Raw genomic sequence first — 23,539 nt, 5'->3', positions numbered from 1 at the left:
TGACGAACTTTAGTCCACTGAAACTGTTTAACATTTGACCTAAAATGATTTCAGCTTTTCACAGAATTCAGTTGTTCAAAGGGTGAATAACGCTATTCACCGTACAAATCACTATCCAGTAGATAAGTATTCTCAAAACGAACCACACTATCCGCTGAATAGTAATTAATCCGTTGGATAGTGTCATCCATCTTTTGAACACATACCCAATAAGTATCTATCATCAACACACAGGGTACCCACAGTATTGTAATAATAAAGAAACACACTTGTCACGTACTTGTTGTCGTCCTGGGCCGTGATAATCGAAACCCTTCACGCCTGGGATTTTGTCGCCAGCTGTGAACGATGCGGAGAAATTGGACTCCAAATGGCATCTCACTGTAGCTGTCACTGTTAAAAGAGGCAGTTCACTTACAAGCATAAGTGCAGTGAAGCAAATGTAAAAAAAACAAAACGACAGATTTGACACATATTCCAAATTTCGGATCAGAACAAATTTACCATAAATTAAATAAATGGCATTCATCACTACTAAATTCGTTTCTATTGTTGTTTTGGGAGAAAATCCACGACAATCGGGTTCCCTTCCTTACCCCCTCACACAAAGGTCGAAAATTCGCGATGCAAAGAGCCATTTCTTTCTTCCGAGATGTACTTTAGAACAGTAAATACAATTACCCTTACACAATGAAATTCAAAGATAAGTTGAAAGCAGTTTTGTCAGTGTTCGTCCGTTTCTATACTACAGAATCTAATTGATTGGATAAAAAGTGGTTCCCTTAATTAGCACTAAATACACATTTGTTTTCGTAAGTGCTTTGCAGTTTTGAAACCTAAAAGAAATCAGGCAATTATCTGAGTTTTGAAAGACAAAAAGATGTTTCTGTTCCGGATTCTGAAAATAATAATTGTTGGGATGTATCCAGCATGTTGCTTCAGAGGAATAAAGTTCAGAGCACGATTTTTGTTGGTTTTGCTACTGCTGTTGTTGTTGTTGTTGTTGTTTAATTCCAGAGATTTTAAAACATCTTCATCGATCGACCATTCAGTAATTTTGTCACAGGAAACAGCATATATTTAGCAGTCCCAGATCCGTGCTTAAATACCCCCGAGGGGAGGGGGGCGGGGGGGCGGAGTACTCCCTTATATGGGCTGTATAGGTATGTGCAGCCCCAAAGGGTAGGGTTTTTCAGCCGTTTTGGTCATAAGCAGGGTATCGTTTTTGGCCATTTTGGTCATAAATAGGGTATGGTTTTTGCACTCTAGTCTTGAACTTGGTATGTTTTTTAGAACAAGCTACTTTTTCAGGTCATAAATAGTATGGGGAAAATCGCAGGTTTTGGTCATAATTAGGGAAGGGGTTTTGGGAAGCGGGCTGCACACCCCTACCCAATTTTTCTAGGAGTACCTTCTCCGGGCAATACCCTGCGAGACAGAGATTCCATCTCTTTCAGCTACATGTTTTATATTATTATTATTTTCAAAAATAGAAAGTTTGCCTTAGACCTGCGTAATTTCTATCTAATGGTCTTTTCATTGTATGCCCACCACTTATCCAGTTTTCTAGAACATGGAGGGGCTAACGGCACTAGGGACAATCCTGACATTGCTTATTCCCGATAAAAATACCATTTCAACAAAGTTTCCCCACCGCATTTTATGCCTGGTTGCCGGCTGTCGGGTGCCCATTCATACACCGGGCTGGAAAGAAGCTGTTCGTAGAGGATTATCTTCCTCAAGAACACAACACCTCAGCCACACGAAACGGTATTTCAACCAGTCACACACAGATTTCGACTGATATGAGGTTTACATCGATTTACAAGTTCGACACGAGGACGAGGTCTGTACCCTGGAATCCGCCGGTCAGATGGCTCTTGGTAGAAGGTTTTAACCAACAGAGTGAGCTATAACTTATTTGGATAAAATATTTACGTATTTACCTACAAAATGAGCTGCCTGCATGATTAGAGCAAGATTGCGACGACATAAACGGTAAGTATGGCAATCCTGTCCAGGAACTTGTACCTTGAATTACGATAGGTTGCGAATCTTTGCTTTTCACGTTCACCACTGCAGAGCATGTCGGCCAGCTCGAGACTCCTTTGAAAACTTTCAGGAACGCATAAGCAATGAATAATGTCATCTCTGGCGGTATTTTCAGAAGAAGAACGCCAGTTCTCCAACCTCTGTAAGACATGCATCTACATGTGTTCAAATTCAGCCGCCATCTTCAACTCAAATAAGCTTGGTAACCATTCCTTTTGTTCTAACCGGGGCAACAGGGGCAAATAATAATTCGCCCGAGGGAGGGGCGGGTAACCACTTCCGAAAATTGAAAGACATGTAAACGGTAAAGACAGAAGCAATTATGACCTACAGTGACTTTTGCACACTGCAGACTGCAGACCGCAGACAGCAGACGTTTTAACTAATATCATTAATCTCATTTCTATTACAGAGACCTAACCGTAAACAGGCTAACCTGAGCGCTATTCAAGATTAAAAGTTACCGAAGTATTAATTTTTCTTGCTTGAAAAAGCTTTTCACTAAACGTTACACGTTACACGACTGAAATCAAACTTCTTGCCAATCCTAGGCTAGCTTAATGACCTGAATCGGGCTTTTAATGAACTCGGCCCAGTGATGTTCAGGCAAATTATAAAATTTCAGGCCTAGATGTAGTTTGCAGTCTGCAGTCTGAACCAGCTGGTGTTCGAGTGTTCATATCGTCTCTACCTTTAATACGGACACCTCCATAATGCTACACTTGGTTCTGTTTCCATCAGTGTCCGTATTTTAAAAATCTCACCACCCCACCAGTTGGTGCGTCATCCCTCAGTTTTGCACGTATTGCGGGCGTATATTTGTCGCACGTCTAGTACAGCCCTTTATCCCCCGCCCCTGGTCTAGTATTTATAAAGGTCGCAAACATTTTATCCAAAAGTATTTGAAATTGCCCCTAAGTACAGGTTATTAGGGGTCCAAGAGATGATTTTGCTTAAGTCTCAATGGTAGACACTTGAAGGGTTCTTACATGACATAATTTCTTCTACTCGGGGAACACCGCTAATTTGAGCTATCGATGCATCTGACCCCTCGAATCTACTGTGAAAGACTGTTGCAGCTGAGAAAAAAATTCGCTGTTGTGGGTAGTATAATATTTTACTTCCTTTCCCGTGTTAAAGCTTTGACGGCTTCACAATATACAGCAAGTCTTATTGGATTGACCAAATTAACTTCAGACTTTAATCAAGAATTGTTTTTTACCGTGCCACGTGACCAAAACACCGTAACTTCCTTTCTTGGAATTGGAGAACGCTTTGTGATTTGTGGAAATGCTTCGCCGAACACCTTGGTTGTAGATTCAGCAGTAGATAGTGTAATGACAATTTAAAGGAGAGTAATGTGGTCCGACGACGACGACTATTTTTCATACTCGCCGTATTACTTCGGCTCGAACGATGACATGGACGATGACAGTGACGATCATTACCTCGAAGATGCGTATGATGATTACTACTATAGCAGCGGCGAGGATTGCTCCGGCCTCGTTCTCGCTCGTAATCGTCATCGAGCAATAAGCAACGAAAGCGTACCGCTTTCAGAGACAGATTCTATGCCAATTTACGAAGTGTCTTCTCTTCAAGACTTGTGCTGTCGCTTCATTGCAAGAAGATTTCCGTTCGCTTTTGTGGAGCACCGCTCGCCTCCCATTCCAGACGAACTCCAGCTTAAAATCATTCAGTTTTCATTTCCTGAAGATGAGAAGATGATTCAAAAGTATGCCGAGTTTAGTCGAAGCAATGTCGATTACTGCGCTGCGAAGAGGATGTTTGACAATGGCAATGTGAAGGACATGAATCAGATTGGTAGGTGTGAATGATAATGCTTCAAACAATGACACTCTGTGTTCCCAGGGTCACCCCCCTCCCCTCCCCGCTTCCTCCGCCTTAGCTAGAGCTGGTGTTCAGCTCAGTTTTAGGGCTAACATTGTGGCCTTACATACAATATGTGGAAATTTCCACGTTCACTCACTGTAACAAAGATGCTCGTTAATGATCTGGAGTGTTGCAATGGCAGGGGAAAAAAAGAGTGCTTTAGGATATTTGACTGCATAAAATTCCCCTCATGCAAAACATGTACTTCCAGGAGAGTTGACAGGAACATTAATTGCTCATATATGCTTACAATGTGTACATTGTATGAAATGGGTGGTGAAGCCCAGGTAGAGTGACTCAAATTTTTGCTGGTGAGTGGGATGCTTGCCCGGGGGGAGGGGGGGGAGGCACTGCCATATATGGGCTACATGTATATAGGTTTGTGCCGCTGTGAAGGGTATGGTTTTCAAGCAGTTTACTCTAGGATAGGGTATATAAATCAGAGCGTTTGGGTCTAGAATAGGGTATCATTTTTCCCAAAACTGACTAGTTGGTTGAAGATTTTATCTAGACTAAGGAAACCAGGAATTGCCACTCAAAAATATAAACAAATCAAATCGGCAAGTTTAAATTTACACAAATCAGCCTCAACAGTGTCGATAGATAGGAGGATTTGGGGAGTTTACTCTAGTATAGGTTAGTAAAATTCAGCTGAACTAGCTCTGGTATAGGCTAAGGGTTCCAGGGTCCCAGCGGCACATCCCCACCCAGAAATTCCTAAAGTACCTCCCCCGGGGATGCTTGTAGGTGAAGCTCTAGTGCTTTTATCTCTTAAAGCAATAACAAGTTATTGCAGTGGTACAAGTTACATTGTAGATCCATATCAGTCTGCATAACATGTGTGTTGTGTTGATGTGCCGTGTATGCATTACATTTGTGATACACCGACCAACACTGTCATTTTGTGTTTCAAATTAATACAGGCTTTCGTCTGAGTGCCTCTGTAGATGACAGGAGAAGCAGCATCCGAAGCTCTGACAATGGAAAGTATTATGTGACTGTCCATTTTGACCGAGGGAAGATCACATCTGCACACTGTTCTTGTGAATTGTCAACAAACTGGTGTTCACATGTCGTTGCAACATGTTTGGCTCGAATAAAGAACAAAAATGCTGTGACAATTCATATGCCAGTCTCAGATTCATTGAATTCACTGAACAGAGAGCAGCTGTTGAAATTTGCACAGTACCTTCTGTGTGAACACCAGAATGAACGTATTGTAGAAACCGCACAGCAGTTGCTTGGAAAGTTGTTATCAAGACAACAGAGAGACCAACAAGAGGACATCAATATGATTGCTGGTGCACCTGATCCAACTGCTGGCCCTGGTAAGGATGTTCATTAAGCTACAAGTAGCATAAGATTGTGAGTTCTAAATGTGCCATAGGGGAGCCTCAAGTATGTTTCTCACACATGTAATGGACAACGACAATTGTCAAGCTGACTGCTGCAAACAGAAAGAACTGCTCTCCCCACAGGTCACATGACCTATACCCAAGCCCCAGCAGTGTTTGAGAAGAACATTTTACACTTATTTCGTTTCATTCAGCAGTGAAAAATTACTCGTAGTCATAGGTGAGGCAAACTTTTCTAGACACTGGCCTGTTGGCTAGTGACTCATTAATTGTGACTGCAGATACACAAGACAGATCACTTTTTCAGTAACCAAAATTTTCCATGACTGATTTTGTTACATTAGCCTATGAGTCATATGTTCATGTACATCAATAAATACGCTAACCTGCTAAAAAATTCAGGTTTGGATGAAGAAGCTCACTGGTTTGTGTCTAAGACTGGATTCAAGTCTCGATGTGAAAGCCTGATGTATGAGTCCCAAACGGATCTGGGTTTTGTGATGTACAATGACAAGGACAATGAGAGAGGAAGCTCCGTAGCTGAACTGTGGGATAGGAACTGCCTTCAACGAGCACTTGTTAGAGGTACATGTACATATTAAACACATATGAATACTTTAGTGACGTAATTAAGTAGCAGATTATCTGTCCTGATTTTTCTGTGGTATTCAATGTAGACTGCATTTAAGTTGATTTATTGTGTGCTGTTGTAAATTAAAGCTACATTTCTTTAATTGCAAACAATGTAGAAAGAAATAAAACTTTAAATGTTTGGACATTGCCTATGCTAAGAAAATTAGTATAAATATGCACAGGTGTACATTTATCTGACTTTTGTCTGTCAGAGAGTGGTTTAAGAGAACTGGAAACAGATACATTTTTGCAAACATTAATTAACACAAACTCTTTAAAATTCTACTGTTGACTGTCCTTACAATCCACTGCTGTTTGAGAGCAATGTAATTTATCATGTTATGTGTAAACAGTGTCATTGTTAACTGTCATCTTTGAAAACCTTCAAATTAGATGAAATGGACCTACAGCTTGACAACGAGTATTGCAGCTATTCTTCATCCCGACGCCACAGTGTTCTTCAAGTCCTGGAAACCATAGCTGATCTTCTTCAGGATGATTTTATGAGTGCAGTGTCAGCTTTGACGATGTGCACAGAGCAGCTTATTGAAAAACTGACCAAGATCTGCCGTGTGGACTCTCCTTATGACAGATACAGAACAGTTCATAGGAGAAAACAAGAACAAAAAGAAGCCATTACATTGTGTGGATCTCTAGCTGGAGGCTTTACTCCAAGAGTTTCAGGGTAAGAGGGTACAAAATGTATAATGTAGAATTCCAAAAGTAAAGGCCCCCCTGAAAATAACAGCTCCCAGGAAGTAATGTTAAATTTTTACCTTTTTATCAAGCCCCAAAAGCAACGGTTCCCCCTGAGAGTAGGGGCCCTCCCAAAAGTAGTGGCCCTTTGGAGAATTCACTAAAAGAGAAAGTCTCTGTTCTCAGACATGGGTCATGCAGATGGAACAGCCTGACTGCAGGACTGAACATTGACTTGAAGAGTTATCTGTGATTTTATTTCGAAGTTGACTGAAATTTTCTTGAAACTATGATTTATAAGCCACAATTAGGAGCTGTGCTTTTAGGCTTGGCTAAATCTTTTATATATTACGTATATCATGTTTTTTTTTATGGCTTGTTCGCCATAAGATGCAGCCAATAGTAAATTAAAAATTGCCAAACTGAGAATTTTCTTCAGCAAATCAGTTTGCCTCAGATACTGCAATTTTGCCCCCCAGATTGTCTTGGAAGGGTGGCACTTTAAGCCCAAGAGAACATTTGGATGTTCACTTTTTCAAAACCTGGTTAAAAACTTGATATGCCTACATGTAATAAGTACTTTTGTGTACTAGTATTGTATAACCTAAAACAGAATGTGGATTTGGACAAAGGAAAAATAAAAAACAACTTGATTTCCAAACTTTATTCAAACCAAGAAAAACCTTGACACAATATGTCAAGCCTTCTTGAAAATTGCAAGTTTTTGACAATGCCCATAATTTCTCATCCAAGTTGTAGGACATTAAGTGATGAACTTTCCAGACTTTGGCGACTGGCTGTCCTCAGTCCTGGCATTCCCACCAAACAGCGCCAAGGGATGATTGATCAGCTGAGAACGTTGAATCAAACAGGTGATATATACAGTATATGTTCCAGCATGTACATGTCTAGGCACTAGGAAGATACAGGACTGCATCAGGCCAACTTATCATCTTACCAGAGCTTTTAAGCTTTCATTTTCTTTCCTTTTTTTTTTAGTGTTTCATTTTTATCTCAAGCAAGGTGTAAAAATGGACATGAAAATGGCTTTTGACTGAATAGCTTTTGGCTGGCATGCTTTGTATTTGTTGTAAGAAGATAGCAACAACTCCAATTAATTGTAATTTGGGTGACATTTTTTTTTTTTGTGCATTAACACAAACAGCTGGGGTTATAATAATAATAATAACAATAACAATAACAATGACAATAACAATAATAATAATAATTATAATAATAATAAGAATACTACTAATAATAATTATAATAAAAATATTTTATATTGTGCAAAATCCATATGTTCAAATGTGCATAACTATATTGAAAATGGAATAAATAATTAATTAATAAAAATGCTTGACAAAAACGGTGAGATTTTAATTTGGATTTAAAAGTACCCCTAGTTTTGGCACTCCTTATGTTATATGGTAGTGCATTTACCAGTTTTTGTTGTGTGGTCCCTTTTAGTTTCTGTACCTTTTGTAACTGGCACGTTACGTCCCTGGCAAGGCCTAGAGGTTGCTATTCGATTATCCTCCATCAACTGGCATGCCACTGAATTCCAGAAGGTGCTCAAAGGAGAATGGGTGTGGCTTCCTGTTGTAAGCAGCTGTATGGCAATCCAGCTAACCTGTCAATCAAAGAATCAGCATGTGTCAGAATGGATGGCAATGGAGGAAGGCAAAAGAAATGAGAATGCTGCTCAAAGTGGTTCAACCATGTCAGTAGCATTTCACAATCCTCACTGCATTTCATTTGGTGCACATTTTCACACTGACATACATTCAGTTTCCTCCATGATCGAAACTTTGAATACAACCGGTTATGAAGTGGGAGCTATGCGCCTGACAGTAGCACTATCCGCTGCCCTTGTGGCATTCTACAGGAGTGTTTTCTTTGGAATTTGCGATGTCAACGTATTGCCCATCTCTGCAAGATGCTTCCTGGGAACGGTGCATAAGATTGGAATGAAGCCTGAGGAAAAAGGAGAATCACCTATGGAATTTGAGACGTCTCATGGGAAGGCAAACAATGGGCTTGCCTGGCCAGAGGATACCATTTTGTCGATAACAACATTTGCATTTCTGTATCAGCTGCTTTCACAGAAGGCTGACCTAGCTGAATCATGTCTGGTAGAAATTAGGTCAAAGCTGGGGTCTGCAGAAACTGTCCCTGATCATTTAAAGAGTGTTCAGTCTCTCAAGTTTCATGTAGGAGTTCTTGGTCTGTTTTTACAGAGATTGCCAGCACCATCCCTCCATCATGAGGTGTGTGAAATTTTCTGCAACATGACAATGTACCTGTGCAGTATATGTACTTATTACATGGCTAGCTCCGTGAGCGGGCAAGATGAATCAAATCCTGCGCTGTGATTGGCTACCCGAGCAGGCAAGATGGAGCTATCTTGCCCGCTCAGGACTATCCGCCATGTCCCACAAGAAAATTTTCCCCAAAAGCCATATAATAAATCCTTTATTGACCAAGCTTGTTCGGTTAAGATGGCTTGATATTGGCCTCATTCTTTTTTTTGCAAGTTTAAAGACCTCGACTGCGTCTCGGCTTGTAAACACGCAAAAAAATAACTTGGCCAATATCCAGCTATCTTGACTTCACACTTGGTCAATAACCCATACATGTACAAATAAAGGTGTGCCTGGAAAAAAGCCCCAAGTGACTTCAGGTAAACTGCTAGATCCCTCTTCCAGATTGCCTTGTATTCCCTTGTGAAGCACAAGGAGAGTTTGCTGTTACATCAACAGTCACTTAGGACTTTATTCTGTGCACCCCTTCAAATGTACTTCAATTCCTTGGAGAAATTGAGACCTCAGCTCTGTTTTTGATTGCTCAAAAGAAAAACTCAGAGATTAATTTCAAATGTTAACGTACAGGTACAAATGAACTGACAGTCAGCACTTTTTTTTTTGAAGTATAGTTGGTCTAATCGTCACACAGGCAAAATAGTCAAAATGTAACGAGGAAAATTCTTTTTTTTGTACAGTGTAATTACATTTTTGTTACATACAGTGTGTACTGTTGATTATACATGTACGTCCACAAAAGTGGGTACCGGCAAATTCTTTTTAAGTGGTCATTTAAAATAGGTAACAGCGACATAACATAACCCAGTGACAGAATATTAAGTAAACGCGCAATCTAATCAGCTACACAGGCGTGGTCTAATTGTTTAATATCCGACAATGGGCGAACCAATGAGATTGGTTAAAGCATTCTCCTGATGTTGTTTGCTCATCAAAGGTTACAGGTTTGATTTTATATGCAATATAATGAGCCAGAGGATCGTTGTCATACATGTGTGTACACGTACTTAGAACTACTGAGAATTTTTCTTTTCTATCCTCAGGTAGAGCAGTACAACTATGAGTCCTGGCTGACTTACCAGCTGATCTGCAGTTCTCCAGCCGACTCTGAATTATCCTTCCTCACACATCTTGGACAACAAGTCCAAAGTACGACCACACCCAGGGTCACCCCACCCTCGTCTCTATGCCGTGTAATATTCCACCACCTCTTCAAGGGGGCCCCTGCTGCACTCAGTAAGTGTCTGACAGAACGGCAAAGCCAGGGGCTCGGAGCAGCGTTTCATGTCCTCGGACATGTTAACAAGTACACTGTTGAGCAGTGCTCTTCGTCTTGGATGCTGTTTCAGTATGCGAACTGCAGACTTTGGGCCAAACTGGCCGAAGTTGTTCTGCGCTCGCTTTCTGACTCGCAAGAGCTGTTGGAGAAAGCCATGGGTTACATTCATCAACCAAATGGAATGCTCGGTGCACAGTCCTTGCAGGACTTGCTAATTGAATCGACGCCTGTGAACGTGCTGTCGCGCTTGCGTGACGTGGAGTTTGTTGGAGCCAAATGTCGTGTTGCTTATTGCCTAGCCAAGTCACTCAGCGAGAAGCAGGGGAACTCCATAAAGATGATACAGTACAAAACGGAAACTGGTGATCGAGGACCGCGAAGCGAGAGCTTTGAGATGGGAATGCCGAGGAAGATCATGAAGTCGGGCGTTGAGAACGCACTTAAGTTGTGTGCCGTCCAGATTGCTGCTCACAGTTTGTGGTTGCAGAAGCTGTCTGACAGAAGCCGTATTCACAGCGATATCGTCAGGTATGTTACACAGTTTGTCTCCGATATTCCACTTGCGCAGAAACTGGCACAAGATTGTTTTTATAGTATGAGATCGAGGCTTGGTGTAGGTTGCCCTTCTTATTGAGTAATAAGCCCCATTTTGGCAGACATAAAGATCAGACAACGAGACTAAGACCTGTAAATTGAGAATTGAGCCTTAGCGAGTCTTACTGTGATTTTTTGCTTACGAAATGTGCGATGTTTTACAGATATCGATGCCATTGTAAGAAAACTACGTGTACATTTGTTCCTTGTGCTAAGCCTTGGGTGTATTTTCGCATCTACAAATGCCACACACGTAAAAGAATGACTTACATGTACACTATACATGTAGGTCACATTAAGTGTTCGATGTATAATTTTGTTCTTTCATTTCTTGAGGACAAAGGAATTGTTCCTTATCCCCGTTGACTGCAATTTTTAGGAACTTATAAGCTAACCTGACCATCGTATGCCTTACTGTACATGTAGGTGGTTGACAGACTTTGTGGTCAGTTCTGGAATGGAGACCGTGAGGTGTCTTGTAAAGTGCAAAGATAACGTCACTTCCTTTCTCGCGCAGAGCGAGCTTCTGGATCTCTGCGAGAAAGTCCTAAGGGTAAGAACATGTACAGTGCAGTAATGGAATCTACCATTTATCAAAATATTTTGGTAGGAGTTTTATGAACACGTTTTCTTGGCTCCTCTGAATAGACAGTCCTCTTTTGTCGGTTAGACGATCTGATATGCGATGTTTTTAACTCCTCACACGTCTCAAGGTTTTGATGTGGGTGGCTACTCAGTTCGGGTCCAGGCTTCTAGCCTAACTCAAGGCCCTCTGGAAGATGGAACAAACCAATCTTTGCCATGAGCTGTTCCTTTGTTTTTGTTTCTTCTTTTTTGTCTGTTTTTAACAGTTACAGAACGCAGTGAAGCAAATTAAAGTAAATCTGGGTTACTATCAGGAAACATTTTTTTAAAAATTGCTCCCAAAGAGGCTTTTTCAGCACATACAAGATAATTTTTATGTGTGTGTGAGTGAGGCAGTTTTTTTGTTTGTTTGTTTGTTTTTATCCTTGTAGAAAGAGAATCATGTAGTCACAAGTCACGGCCAGGACATCGTCCAAGGCATTCTTCTGTCCTTGTTGCAAAAGGCCAGTCAATCACAAGCTTCAGAAGACTTAAAGAGAATTGTTTCATTTTGCAGGTATATTTAAAGAAATGGTTTCACGGCTCGGTTCATGTACAATTTATAATGTTAACCCATTCGATTTCGTTGTGTATGAAACAATCGGAACCGAGCTGATCATTAGTACGGATAATATTTTTTTGAAAATTTTCCGGTCAGTTGTGAAAATAGGCTCGATTACCAGCCGCTGTTCGGGAAAGGAGCCCGCGCTCCTCCCCCGAACTCACTCTCTCTTCTCGGGGAGGAACTTAGACCGGACTCGAGAAAGCGGCGGAAATCGAGCCTATCGTGAACATTCGTTGATCCAGTGTTGCTTTTCTACTATGTGATTTGAATGACGTTGGCTGGCTTATGATCGTATTCATTTTCTAACTGTGCTCGCAAAAGGGAGATGCAACATACAGTGTTACTACTTTCTAAAGGAAGTTGGTACCGGCCGGCCGTCTCGGATACGTTACACAAATAACTTGATCGTGAAGACATAGGAAAAAGTCGGACAGGAACAAGGTCAAGGCCTCTCGAAACCAACCCAACCTTCTTAAGTGAATATTCGTTATGGAGCCTACAATCAATATATTGTCGGAGATTGGACTCTTTGTGAGTAAGCAGTATGCTTATAACAGAGTAAGTCACATTTTAGTAAACCGATTTTTGGAATTTATTGTACATTGTGGTAACTGTTTTTTTTTTTAGAGAGAAGCGATGTGCAACTAAAGTGGATTTACTGCCTTGGATCTGCAAAGGACTGCAATCTTTAGCATATAACAATGGGTTTTTACCATTTGAAGTACTTATGGACGCAAGTCACGGCATGCTTGAACATTACAAAGGGAAGCTTGCAACAACGGAGAACCTTAACAGGGTGCTGTGGAGTCAGAAAGGAGCGCTACATCTGGTAAGTGTACGTGTACGTGTATCTCTTGTTACTGCAACTTGAGAAATTACCGTTCAAGTGTAGCCTGCGTCGCAGACAGTCCAAACCGCCGGTGGATGTTATGGCACGTCCGGCTGCAACGCAGGCTATTCAAGTGCGGTTTCTGGAGAACAAATCAATTGGTAATATTGTGACCCTCCGTGTATGGCATCCGTATTATTATTATGTACTTTTGCTTGGAAGCCTGCCAATAAAAAAAGTTTAATGTTCCAGCGTAATTCGTCATTAGTCGAGAAGTTTTGAAAAGCTTTCAGTTTTCTTTGTCTGCTGTTTTTTCTTATTGACGTTTTACTGAGTTCTGTTAATGGTTCAAAACGCTCGTGCAACATGGTTTGACCGATAAGAAAAAAACCGGCTACTTTCTCAACCAATAAGGTGATAGATCAAAACGAATCTTAAACTTTTGGTTCTCTGGGCTCTCTACGTTTCCCGCGCTTTTCACCGGTTGCAAGGTTTCTCCGCGAGCCCTGATTGGTTGCAGTATTTGGCTGCGTTGTGATTGGCCAGGCAATACTTTGGTTTTGACTGATATGCAGTCATTTATTGAAAACCTACAATTAATTTTGAATTTTGTTACAACTATTTCTTTCTCATGCTTTTCAACCTCTTCCTTTCAGGATAGGCTATTTAACGAAGGTGTGCACGTCGAAGACGACTCAGACAATGAAGATGGTGAAAGTACGTTTGTCAACAGGAACCCGTACAGAACTCCCGAGCCCCATCCTTTCCTTCAAACCGCCTTCGATCTGGGCATGATGGGATTAGAGAAACTCAAAGAGAAACCTGATTTGTTAGATGGAGGGTATCGTCACTATCGGCGCTGTCCAGTCAAGGAACACTTGAGTGAATTTTGCAGGTGCGTGCTCTTGTTGTCTGTTTTGCTTGCATTCAGTACGTTCTAGTCGCAATGGCTGTGTTTTTTTTTTTAATTTCGAGCTGTAAACGACGTAAAAAATGGAGTCAAATTTTGATTCAAATACCGTCAAATATCGATCAACCACCCCTGACGTCAAACTTGGCCAGTTGGTCCCGGTGGTTGAAACTGATGTGTCTGACTCCTACAGCGATGTTTTTCAGTTGTGGGTTATTATGAACTTAATTTTCACTTGAATGGTCACGCACAAAGGTTTCCTCAATAGACTTACAAAGTTACTGTTTCATTATTTGGGTGGAGTCCTTACACTAATTTTGGTTATGTAGGTATGCTAGGGGTTAATACAAGCTTTTACTACGGGAAGATCAACGTACTCACATGTACCTTGATCATCTCTTGCTTTTTTACCACACTTCAGTTTATGTTTTGGGGTGAGTGGGGGGCAACCTCTTCTGTGGATTGTGACGGAGTATGTTTTCGACTTTACAGACTTGTGTGCTATATGGTCAACAAGAAATGGCTGGCAGATGCACCAGGAAGTCCCACGCAGATCAAAAAATCACCAAAGAAAGCAGACGAAACACCTCCGTCTGTCAGTGCTAAACCAGGCTGCAGCCATTGGATTGATGGTGAGCTGTGACGTCTGATGATTCTTGTATAGATGATTGAACCTGTTTTCCAAAACACGGTGTGAGCGATGTGATTTTGAATTGAGTTTCGTCAAAGAAAAATTAAAATAATCACTGGCCAATCACAAAGGACGTGGACAATCCAGTGAACCAATCAAAACTGGAAGCAAATACATGTAGCTGACGCGAAACGCGGGAAAACGTGTGCGAGCGAGGCGCGTACTGAGTATTTCAGCATTCCCTTCCCCCGTGGGGTGTGTAGCTATAATAATTATTCGCTGTTGATTACGGAAACAATTTTAGCACATCAGTGGAAGTCATGATTATTTTAATTATCCTTACAACCTGCTTCATTTTAATTGTAGCCAAATCTCAGCCTGACTCAAGGACGTCTGTTGACAGTTGCTATCTTCACAAGTTCGTTTGTTCTTTGATCAGTGGCGTTAGTAATCCCTTGTGGCTTTTCGAGGTGCTTCAAGAGGTATTTCAAAGGAACCGTTAATTTGTTATTTGTTTGGGGCGTTCGAGTAATTCAGCTTATGGATAATACACTAAATTGTTGTCAACACACTTATGCATAGACAGATAAACAGCCCATTTTCGTATTCCCGGTATTGGACTGAAACTAGCTTGCAACTGAGGCTAATGCAGGCAGGGAGTCTTTTCAACAGGCCAATGTCGATATATCCGAGGCTTAGAGAATAAAACAAAAGTAATTGAATCTAGCATGACAGATGAAAAGTTCATTTCTTTTGTTTTATTCCCTTTAAGCCTCGGGGCTAAGTTAGAATTTTAATATATTTTAATATATCTTAATATCTATATAATATAGAAATTAATATACATATATCATTCTCCCGCATGAGTCCCCATTGCAAGCTAGTTCCAACTCAATACCGAGCATACGCAAATGGTCCATTGCATTTCTTTGACTAAATCTACTTGACTAAATGAAGACTACACGATGCAGTGAATGAGACTTTCTTAGTATAACGGTGATGACCCCACTACCCCAGGTGTCCCGTTTTACGCAATATTCGACCAAGCTAGACGTGGAATGTCGCGTTTTTTCTGACTCAGTCGCGGCGCTCGGCATGGCTAAGGTTTGATATCTCTGGCAAGTTCCTCTCTCCTCTTAGTCCCCGTCCACATTCCGCCGGAAGAATTTGAAAACGGAGCCGGTTTCACTCTGAAAACGCATCAAATGTTAAAACGCAACAATCACCGGCCATTTTGGATTTGTGTGTGAGGAAAACTCGGTCTGGGAAATCACGTGATTATCGTGATGTCATCGTTTTCGACAAGCTCCGTTTTCAAAATGTTTTCTGTCCACCTGATAATGAAAAACCGGCGTTTTGCTCCGGTTTGAAGAGCGTTTTCGAAAAACTCTGTTTTCTTTACGGTGTAGTGTGACCGGTAGCCCTAACCGTAGAAATAAAGCTGCGTTTTCAAATTTCTCCGGTGTAATGCGGACGCTGCCTTATACAGCATCGTCAATGTTTTTCGCCCTTGATTTTTTTTTTTTTTTTTCGGTTTTAGCTTGGCGATCACTTGTGTACGGAAGTCCTACGTAGCAGTCCAACATCAAGGCAAGAAAGACAGAACCTTCAGATCAAAGAGGCTTGTCAAGGTTATCCCTCGGTGAAGCTTCTACTACAGAGGTAAGCAAACCTGTTACCAACTTACAAATTCTCTTTACTGGTTTCCTGCATATTTCTTATAGCATTAGTTGGGAGAATTTTAACTTAAGATCAGTAATAACTCTTGGGACTCGAAGGGATATGCATAAGGGCTAGGGCCGGTGGAACAAGTACATCTTGATGGCGAATTGACAATTTTCTAGATGTGTTTTGCCTCTGTTTGAAAACGAATTCAACGTGCAAAGCTTTACGTACAAAAATATGTTTAATTTGCACGAAAATGAACGTGCAGTTGAAATAAATGTTCGTACGACTGGTTTCTCACCAAGATTCGTTGTGACAACGAGGCAAAAGGTAACCCGAAAATAGCCGTTGCTTTCGTGTGAAAGTTACCTAGAATTTTGACTAGTCCTTCGACAAAGATTTGCCAAAAACAGCACTTGTTACTCCGACTGGACGCGAACAATAACGCCTGAGGGGAAAAAAATTGTTGGAATTATTGTCACTAATCGAAAGTGAGGAAATACGTTTGGGTAAGTTGCAAATTATGAATTGGTTTGGTTTGCATGAAAACTAGGCTTAACCAAAAAAAGACACTCTTGTTCTGGTTTTGAGCCAATTACGAAGCTTCTTAACGCAGAGATGAAACATCCTTTCCCTTATGTTTCCAGGAACTTGGATGAATTTTCCAAACTTCTTCTGGGCCCTGAAATGTCAACCTCGATCGATGAAGTTGTTCGTCGTCGCGATCGACGCCGACTTGAGCAGTCAGAATTCATTTACGAGCTGAGTCACTGTCAGCTAATGAACACAAGACTCAAGGAAGTGCTAAAGACCGCCAAGAGAGCCTTCAGTATCTCCGACTCCAGCGGATCCTTGTTCAAAAACCTCACTGACGAAATAACTTCTCAGCACTCTATTCTTCAACCTCTGGTCGATCGCGTTTTAAAAGACAAGGAGCTTTGTTCTTCTGACGAGCGCGAAATGGCCATGTTTCCCCATGCTAGTATTCTACCCGCTTTGTTTGCCCAAGGCTTGTTTCCGGGCCTGTTCGAGAGAAGTCCCATAGAAGAGTACTTTTAAAAACTTTTAAATGCCTCGTTCGGTTTCCTTATAAACCCGATAACGATTCATATCCTTGTGGCCTTTGTTAGTTTGATCATTTATCTGAGTCGGAGAAAGGAAGTTCATGTTCATTTGTTTAGCTTATAGACCGTTACTGTTCAAGAAAAACGCTTCATTTCATGCAAGGTCTACTCACTTCGATTCTTTTCGCTCTTCGAGCGGCGACATAATTGTTCCACCAGGTTCCACGCGCGTGTAGTGAAGAGCTGAGCCACGCGCGAAGCTCACGCTTCGCTTGAATGTTTGTGCGATTACAGAACAAAGTCTCCATCAGTAGTGGCCGCATTTTGCTCTGTATAATTTGCAGAGCTACCTCAACACATCGCAAAGCGACTCTGAGAAAAATCAGGGCAAACGTGTTGAATATTTTTAAAAAAAAACTTGCAACATGTTTACTGCACTAAGCGGTAAAGTTACACAGTTTGACTTTAGTATGTAGTTCAATGATATTGCGCTGCCAAAACAAGTCTTCACTTACTATGTCCGATCAACCCTATTACGTCGGTACGAAGTAGTCGTGTGTTAGTATTATGGATTAACTACAGACAGGCTTTCAGTCTCTACGTTTAGCGGAACATTAACCCATAAGTTGGTGAATTTTATCGACGAAACAAAATGCTAGAAGCTTCTCGGTCAGTTTTTCTAAAAAGATGGTAGATCGTATTTTTGAACCAATGTTTCCGTTATCGTTATCGAGTCGTTGTAAAGTGAAGGCTATATTTTTTACAGTAAGCGATAACTGTCTATTTGTTGTTTGGTTTTAGGGATCCCAGTTCACTGCATGGAGCTTTATTATGAAGTCCTTCCTGACTACGTAATGCAAATAAAACAACTTTGCTCTGAAATAATAAGAATTTGGTCTGGTTTTGTTCTTGTTTGGCTGAAAATAAATAAAACAAACAGAAAAAAGAATGAACAGTTTCTTTCACTCAAGAAACTCAAGCCCAGGCAACACAAATCCTTCGAGAGTCATCTAAAGCCGCTCGAAAAGAAACCGCAGTCTGTTCAACCTTAAGAAAAGTTTCAATATTCCATGGAAAGAGCGGGTTTTAAACTTGGTAGTTGATAGACCTGCTATGAAAATAGAGAGTCCAGCAGCCATGCAAATTTATTGGAACAAAAGAAATTGTTTACATAACAAAAGAGTTTAACTCCTACAGGATTGGTTCAGCACACCAACATGGCCGCCGTTTCATTGTTTTCGAACACCAATATAGCTGCTGTGACGTCATTTGGTATAGTAGAGAGGTTAAGCATGACGTTAACGGCAGACGGCAGACGGCAAACGGCAAAGAAAACTTCTGATTTTCAGTTCTTTTCTCCTAATCCGTAAATAAAGCACACAAAAATGGAATAACGTCTCGTACTATTCATTGCAAATACAAATAATTTCACTCTACTGTACACACAGCTGAAGAGAGACGACAAAAGTTTCATTTTTGCCGTTTGCCGTTTGCCGTTTGCCTTTTGCCGTAAACGTCATGCTTAACCTCTCTATTATCACAACGTCAATACGTCGCATTTGAAGCCTCGTGATTTAAAATGTTGGTTACGGAAAATAATCCAAAATGATTTTGTGGGTTGAGGCTCCTTTACCTACTCAGACCCTCTTAAACTCAATTGCTTACAAATTTTGAATTGCGATTTAAAGCGTGATGGACTCGATTATCCAGTTTCCACTTGGAAAAACCTGCATGTTTTAATTCCCGTCATGTGATGATAGGTTTGATTCGACAGCTCTGATAAATATTGTAGAATGCTGAATGGAAATACGTTCATTAACATTTTCTTCACCTGCAGTCCTCTTTCCTAAACATTCTTTCATTGTTATTTTATTTCATTTTATTTTTACTGTAAATCCTGATAATTTTCGAAAAAAAAAATGAAACAAAATTTTCTTTCGAAATAACCATCATTTATTCGCGGACTTACAATTTGCTTCTCATACTCATTTGTAATTCATCAAGTTTAAACCAAGAAAATCATGAGCGTGACGGTGTTTCGATATCTGATCTTAATTAGCATAGATTTTTACGATTTTATTCACGGCACGTTTCCTCCTTAGTTTAAGTTTCGATTGAGAAGATATATCAACTACTCAAGACCGTGTTTGACCTCATTTCCAAACACCTTCAAGTTCGTCAAAAATGCTCCGCTAGGCGTTGTATAGCCAACTTTCTTCTCGGTGTTTGGAAATGTGGTCAAACACGGTCTTTCGTGTTTAATATATTACGTATATTAATTTAAATTTCTATCGAGTTCTTTTTAGGTTTGTTTACAAATCATTAACTGATGTCATTTCAAACATTTCTTAGCGGAAACATCAGCTTGAGCTCGGGTAATTCATGGTCTACTCTTAGTAAGGTTGAGGTTGAATTCATAAAAAAGTCGCTCAATATAATTTACAACTGTGACCAAAATTATAACACTTGTTATTATAAAATCGAGCTATTCGCCTCCAAAGAAACAGCAGCAACAATAAAAAGTTCTTTATATTTTAATGCGAAGAGCTTTATTTTGTTGCGCCCGCCTAAATTGAGACAAAGTATGATTTTGAGCAACCGATTATTAACTAACTAAATCGAGTTGCCGCTTTATACACGAGAGTTTCCTCTTGCTCTTTTGAGATCAGTAAAATCAAAAGTTACTGTCAGAGTTTTTACTCCATAGAATACTCTTGACTCCTGTCTCACTCCTCTTCTGTTAAAACCATTCCCGCCTCCTGCTCTCCTTGGTGAAACCCAGTTCCACTCTGCACGACCTCCTAAATTGTTCGTAACAAACGCGTTCGAATATTCCGCAATACCTGCCTTCTTTGCAAAACTACAGCACACAAGTTTGTGAAGGTAGCTGAGAACGAAACGGTTTCTCAAGATGTAGAGGATTGGTAATAGAGATCCTTTCAGACGAAACAAGAAGTACACAGCAAATGCCGTCCCGGGGGCGAGAACGCGAGTTTTCGGGAACATCGTCCAAACAATTGCGACGAAAAACGGTGTCATGCATAAAATATACACCAGGAGCAAGATGATGGCCGTAATCGGTGATCTGGCATGCGCGCGCGTCACGAAACTTTCCGAAGGGACTCGTCTTGCGACTTGTAATGAACCTTCGTGTGTTTTAACTTTCCGTCTCCGCCGCACTGTACTAAAAACGCGGTAAGAAACGTAGCAGATACCGAGTAAAGGAAGGAGAACGGAGACCATCTTGTAGAACACGGACAGGGCTTTTAACGGTAATCCAGCCTCGAAAAGGCGTGGGAGTGTATGGCATAAAGCTCCCTTGTTTACAATTTTCTCGAGTCTTGCCAGTTTGTTCCATGGAGTCGCCACGACTGCAGACTGCAACCAGCACCAAGTTATGACCACCATTGTTCGCTCTTTGGACATTCGCTTACGAGAGTTTCTAACCAGGTGAACGTGTCTGTCGAGCGCTATGCCGCACATGCTTAGAATCGAAGCTGCTTTGAACAAGTTATCGAAGAAAGCTGACAGAGTGCAAAAGACATCGCCGTCCATCAGACTTGGGATGTAAGCTGGCGTTACATAAAACGCAATGTCTGACAAAACCAGGAACGTGTCTGCGAGGCAATGGTTCAACACCATCGTGTTCGTGGCAGTCCTCATCTTGTAGTTTTGGCAGTAGGAAAATATAATTACCGAGTTACCTAGCAAAGTGGAAGCAATTACTAGAAAGCTCAAAAAGAACTTGCCGTAATCATATTCATGCGGCAGATTATTCTCCACTGAGAGCGATCTGTTAGCGGAATATTCCAAATAAGATTGATTTGCCATACTATGCCAGAAAAATATCCGTAGAGGAGCTGAAGACGAGAAATGTACGCTTCGACGGTACTGATCTTTCATATGTTCGGAGCTTCATTAATATTCTGATATAGAAAATCAGTCCCTTTTTCTCCTTGCCGGTTTTGTTATCAACATGGAAGTCAGTTTTTGTTCCAGAGACGTAAGCATCGTCTATTGACTTCCTTCTCGTCATTGTCATGTAGATATCACTAGTTCCGCTGTTTTTTAACGCATTTATATCAAACGTATTACCAGAATATAAACAGCTGGCCTAATCTTCTGTAAAACACAAGAGTTATCCACGGTCTTTTATGATTCGCTGCTGAAAATAAAAATCAAATGTAAGGTTTTGTCCGCAAATGGGGTTTACGAACAGCGGAGCCAGTTACAAGCAAGCTCTTAGTTGTCCAGTCTTTAGCACGAAGCGTTGAGACAAATTAATAATCTCTAGAACTGCGCATTCTAGAAACTGTCACGAAGCCCATTTAAATCCAATGTTTTAATTTCGTCACGATTCTGCCAATATATTTAATTTTATTTAGCATATTTGATGTAGAAATACCGTCGGCGTTTTTGATAAGGCCAAACTATGAATTATATCTGTTAAATGAATTTACATGACGTTACGACCTTGTTTATTACATCACGCGCGGTTATCAAGGCAAGGCATGCCTTGAGTACTTTGAATGAAACTCGGCGAAATCATAAAATGTTGAAGTGCTCCGTCTTTTCCAGTCGAATCGAAAATATTTCAGTGGTACGACATATCCAAAGTTTTAAATGTCCTAAATTTAGACTGTGGTTACTTGTAGTTCTGATTCTATGCTTTAATTTTTGACCGAAATCTTGTAACTCGAGATCACTTTTCCTTGAGGTGCCCAAGCTGATTTTGACCTCATACCAACTATAGAAGTTTCAGAATACTTCACTGCATGGAAATGTTTTCAAGGAATTCGAGTTATGAAGCATATTATTGAAAAAATTTCATATTAAAAGGTTGATCGTAAATATAAATCAGTGTACATATAGTCTTCACCGCTCGCGAGCGTCTTTTCCAACAACAGTTACTGTGGGATGAAGACGCTTCAGTTTATGAGCTAGAGATAAACTAAAGAAAATATTTCTTTACTCTCGTCTTGTTTCTCCTTAGTTTATTTTTGAAAGTGAACCTGCATGTAAGTATAGTCTTTTGTCAACTGAAATGCTTATCAAAATATTGCTGTTTGCTTCTTCTCTTAAAGACCCTTTAACTTTCTTTTTCTGCAACTTTATAACCAGCTGAACTTTCTAATTTTACAGAACACGAGTCGACTTAGATGAATTAAAGAACACCACTGTGTTTTTGCAACTGATTTGAAATACAGTCATGCCTTTAATTTTGCATCAGCTCAACGGAGCAGTCTGTAAATCCCACCGAAAAAGCTGGTGCGATTTTACTTTTTGTCTATCGATATACATGAAAACGCCCTGAACTGATTCGATTCGGCCAAAGATGTGAAGCCACTCATTTGAACCACTCTATTTTGCATGCATTCTGTGTTTTTATCATCAAAGACCGATTCTGTATTGTTTTGTATATAGTTTGGCTTCTGTTCTCTGCAGGTGCTTTCCGCAAATGCAGTTTTCCAAATCCGCCTGTCCAAATGAACCCATTCTTCCTTGGTACAATGTCACGTTCATTTATATCCGACAAATTCGAAGTTATAGTGCGGTCTCTTGAGCGTTTAGCGGATACAAAAGATCCGCTCATTTGCTCTTGACGGATGATGCTTCAGTCAAATTCAAATGCGGTTGAAAATGAACTTATAGTGGTATTTTGTTGATAATTCGTGAATAATTAAACGATATGGCTTGAGGTAGTTCGTATGGCTTGACGTGTTGTTAAGTTATAAAGACATCGAAGCCGTGAAAGGGGACATTGCACTCTCAACCAAAACTGAAGAGTAGAAGACTCATCTTAGGAAAGCGTTGTTCTGCTGTGTCGGGTTGTTCACGAGTATCCCTAGCAGCCCTTCTCTTAAGCTTTTTCTTTTTATCATGATTTCGTGTTTGCCAGACGTGCTTGTACAGCATGTATTTTCAATTATTTTATCGGTATATCTATGAAAGAAACTGATAAACGGTGCAAATAACGCTTTCACGAACGAGATCGAAATCCTTGTGTCAGTTCAGGCAGCGTACACACTACGCCGAAGAACTTTGAAAACGCAGCTTTATTTCTACGGTTAGGTCTACCGTCCACACTGATCCGTCACGAAAACGGAGCTTTTCAAAAACGCTCTTTAAACCGGAGGAATTTGAAAACTTCGGCTCTTCGTTTTCTTGTGGGCGGAAAACACTTTGAAAACGGAGCTTTTCGAAAACGATGGCGTCACGGTTATCATATGATTTACCTGACGGAGCCGTTTCCCCCAAACATGAATCCAAAATGACCGGTGATTGTTGCGTTTTCAAATTCCTCCGGCGTAGTGTGGACGGAAAACATTTGATGCGTTTTCAGAGTGAAACCTCCGTTTTCAAATGCCGCGTAAAAATCCACCTGTCTTATAAAAGAATTAGAAAGGTTTTTCATGGACACGTGCTTTAGA

At 40.6% G+C, this 23,539-nt stretch overlaps 2 protein-coding genes across 2 annotated transcripts; one reads left to right on the top strand and one right to left on the bottom strand.

Moving 5' to 3' along the window:
* The first annotated feature begins 3,067 nt into the window (after positions 1–3,067).
* On the top strand, positions 3,068–17,999 carry LOC110069592 (uncharacterized). Its single transcript, XM_089295511.1, has 15 exons — positions 3,068–3,876; positions 4,869–5,273; positions 5,703–5,885; positions 6,327–6,618; positions 7,383–7,501; positions 8,097–8,896; positions 9,991–10,754; positions 11,247–11,373; positions 11,837–11,961; positions 12,637–12,838; positions 13,495–13,733; positions 14,241–14,380; positions 14,746–14,861; positions 15,920–16,041; positions 16,692–17,999. Exons 1-15 carry the CDS (start codon positions 3,411–3,413, stop codon positions 17,101–17,103), a joined length of 4,512 nt encoding a protein of 1,503 aa, XP_089151637.1. The 5' UTR covers positions 3,068–3,410; the 3' UTR covers positions 17,104–17,999.
* Positions 18,000–18,950: 951 nt separating this feature from the next.
* Positions 18,951–21,436, bottom strand: LOC110069579 (histamine H2 receptor-like). The gene has a single exon (XM_020777102.2). It carries the CDS (start codon positions 21,009–21,011, stop codon positions 19,740–19,742), a length of 1,272 nt encoding a protein of 423 aa, XP_020632761.2. The 5' UTR covers positions 21,012–21,436; the 3' UTR covers positions 18,951–19,739.
* Between the last annotated feature and the right edge of the window lie 2,103 nt (positions 21,437–23,539).

Source organism: Orbicella faveolata, unplaced genomic scaffold (genome assembly GCF_042242905.1).
Source record: "Orbicella faveolata isolate gen_17 unplaced genomic scaffold, um_ofav_v1 contig_26, whole genome shotgun sequence".
In the NCBI taxonomy this organism is placed as follows: Eukaryota; Metazoa; Cnidaria; class Anthozoa; order Scleractinia; family Merulinidae; genus Orbicella; species Orbicella faveolata.
The sequence above is the reverse complement of the archived record's forward strand: the minus strand, read 5'-3'. Positions and strand labels throughout refer to the sequence as shown.

Excerpts from the sequence above, each read along its gene's own strand:
- LOC110069592 (XM_089295511.1), top strand. The coding sequence starts at position 3,411 with ATGTGGTCCGACGACGACGACTATTTTTCATACTCGCCGTATTACTTC. Across the intron at positions 11,374-11,836 it reads TCTGCGAGAAAGTCCTAAGG|AAAGAGAATCATGTAGTCAC; the intron begins GTAAGAACATGT and ends TTATCCTTGTAG. Across the intron at positions 14,862-15,919 it reads TTTTCGAGGTGCTTCAAGAG|CTTGGCGATCACTTGTGTAC; the intron begins GTATTTCAAAGG and ends TTTCGGTTTTAG.
- LOC110069579 (XM_020777102.2), bottom strand. The coding sequence starts at position 21,011 with ATGAAAGATCAGTACCGTCGAAGCGTACATTTCTCGTCTTCAGCTCCT.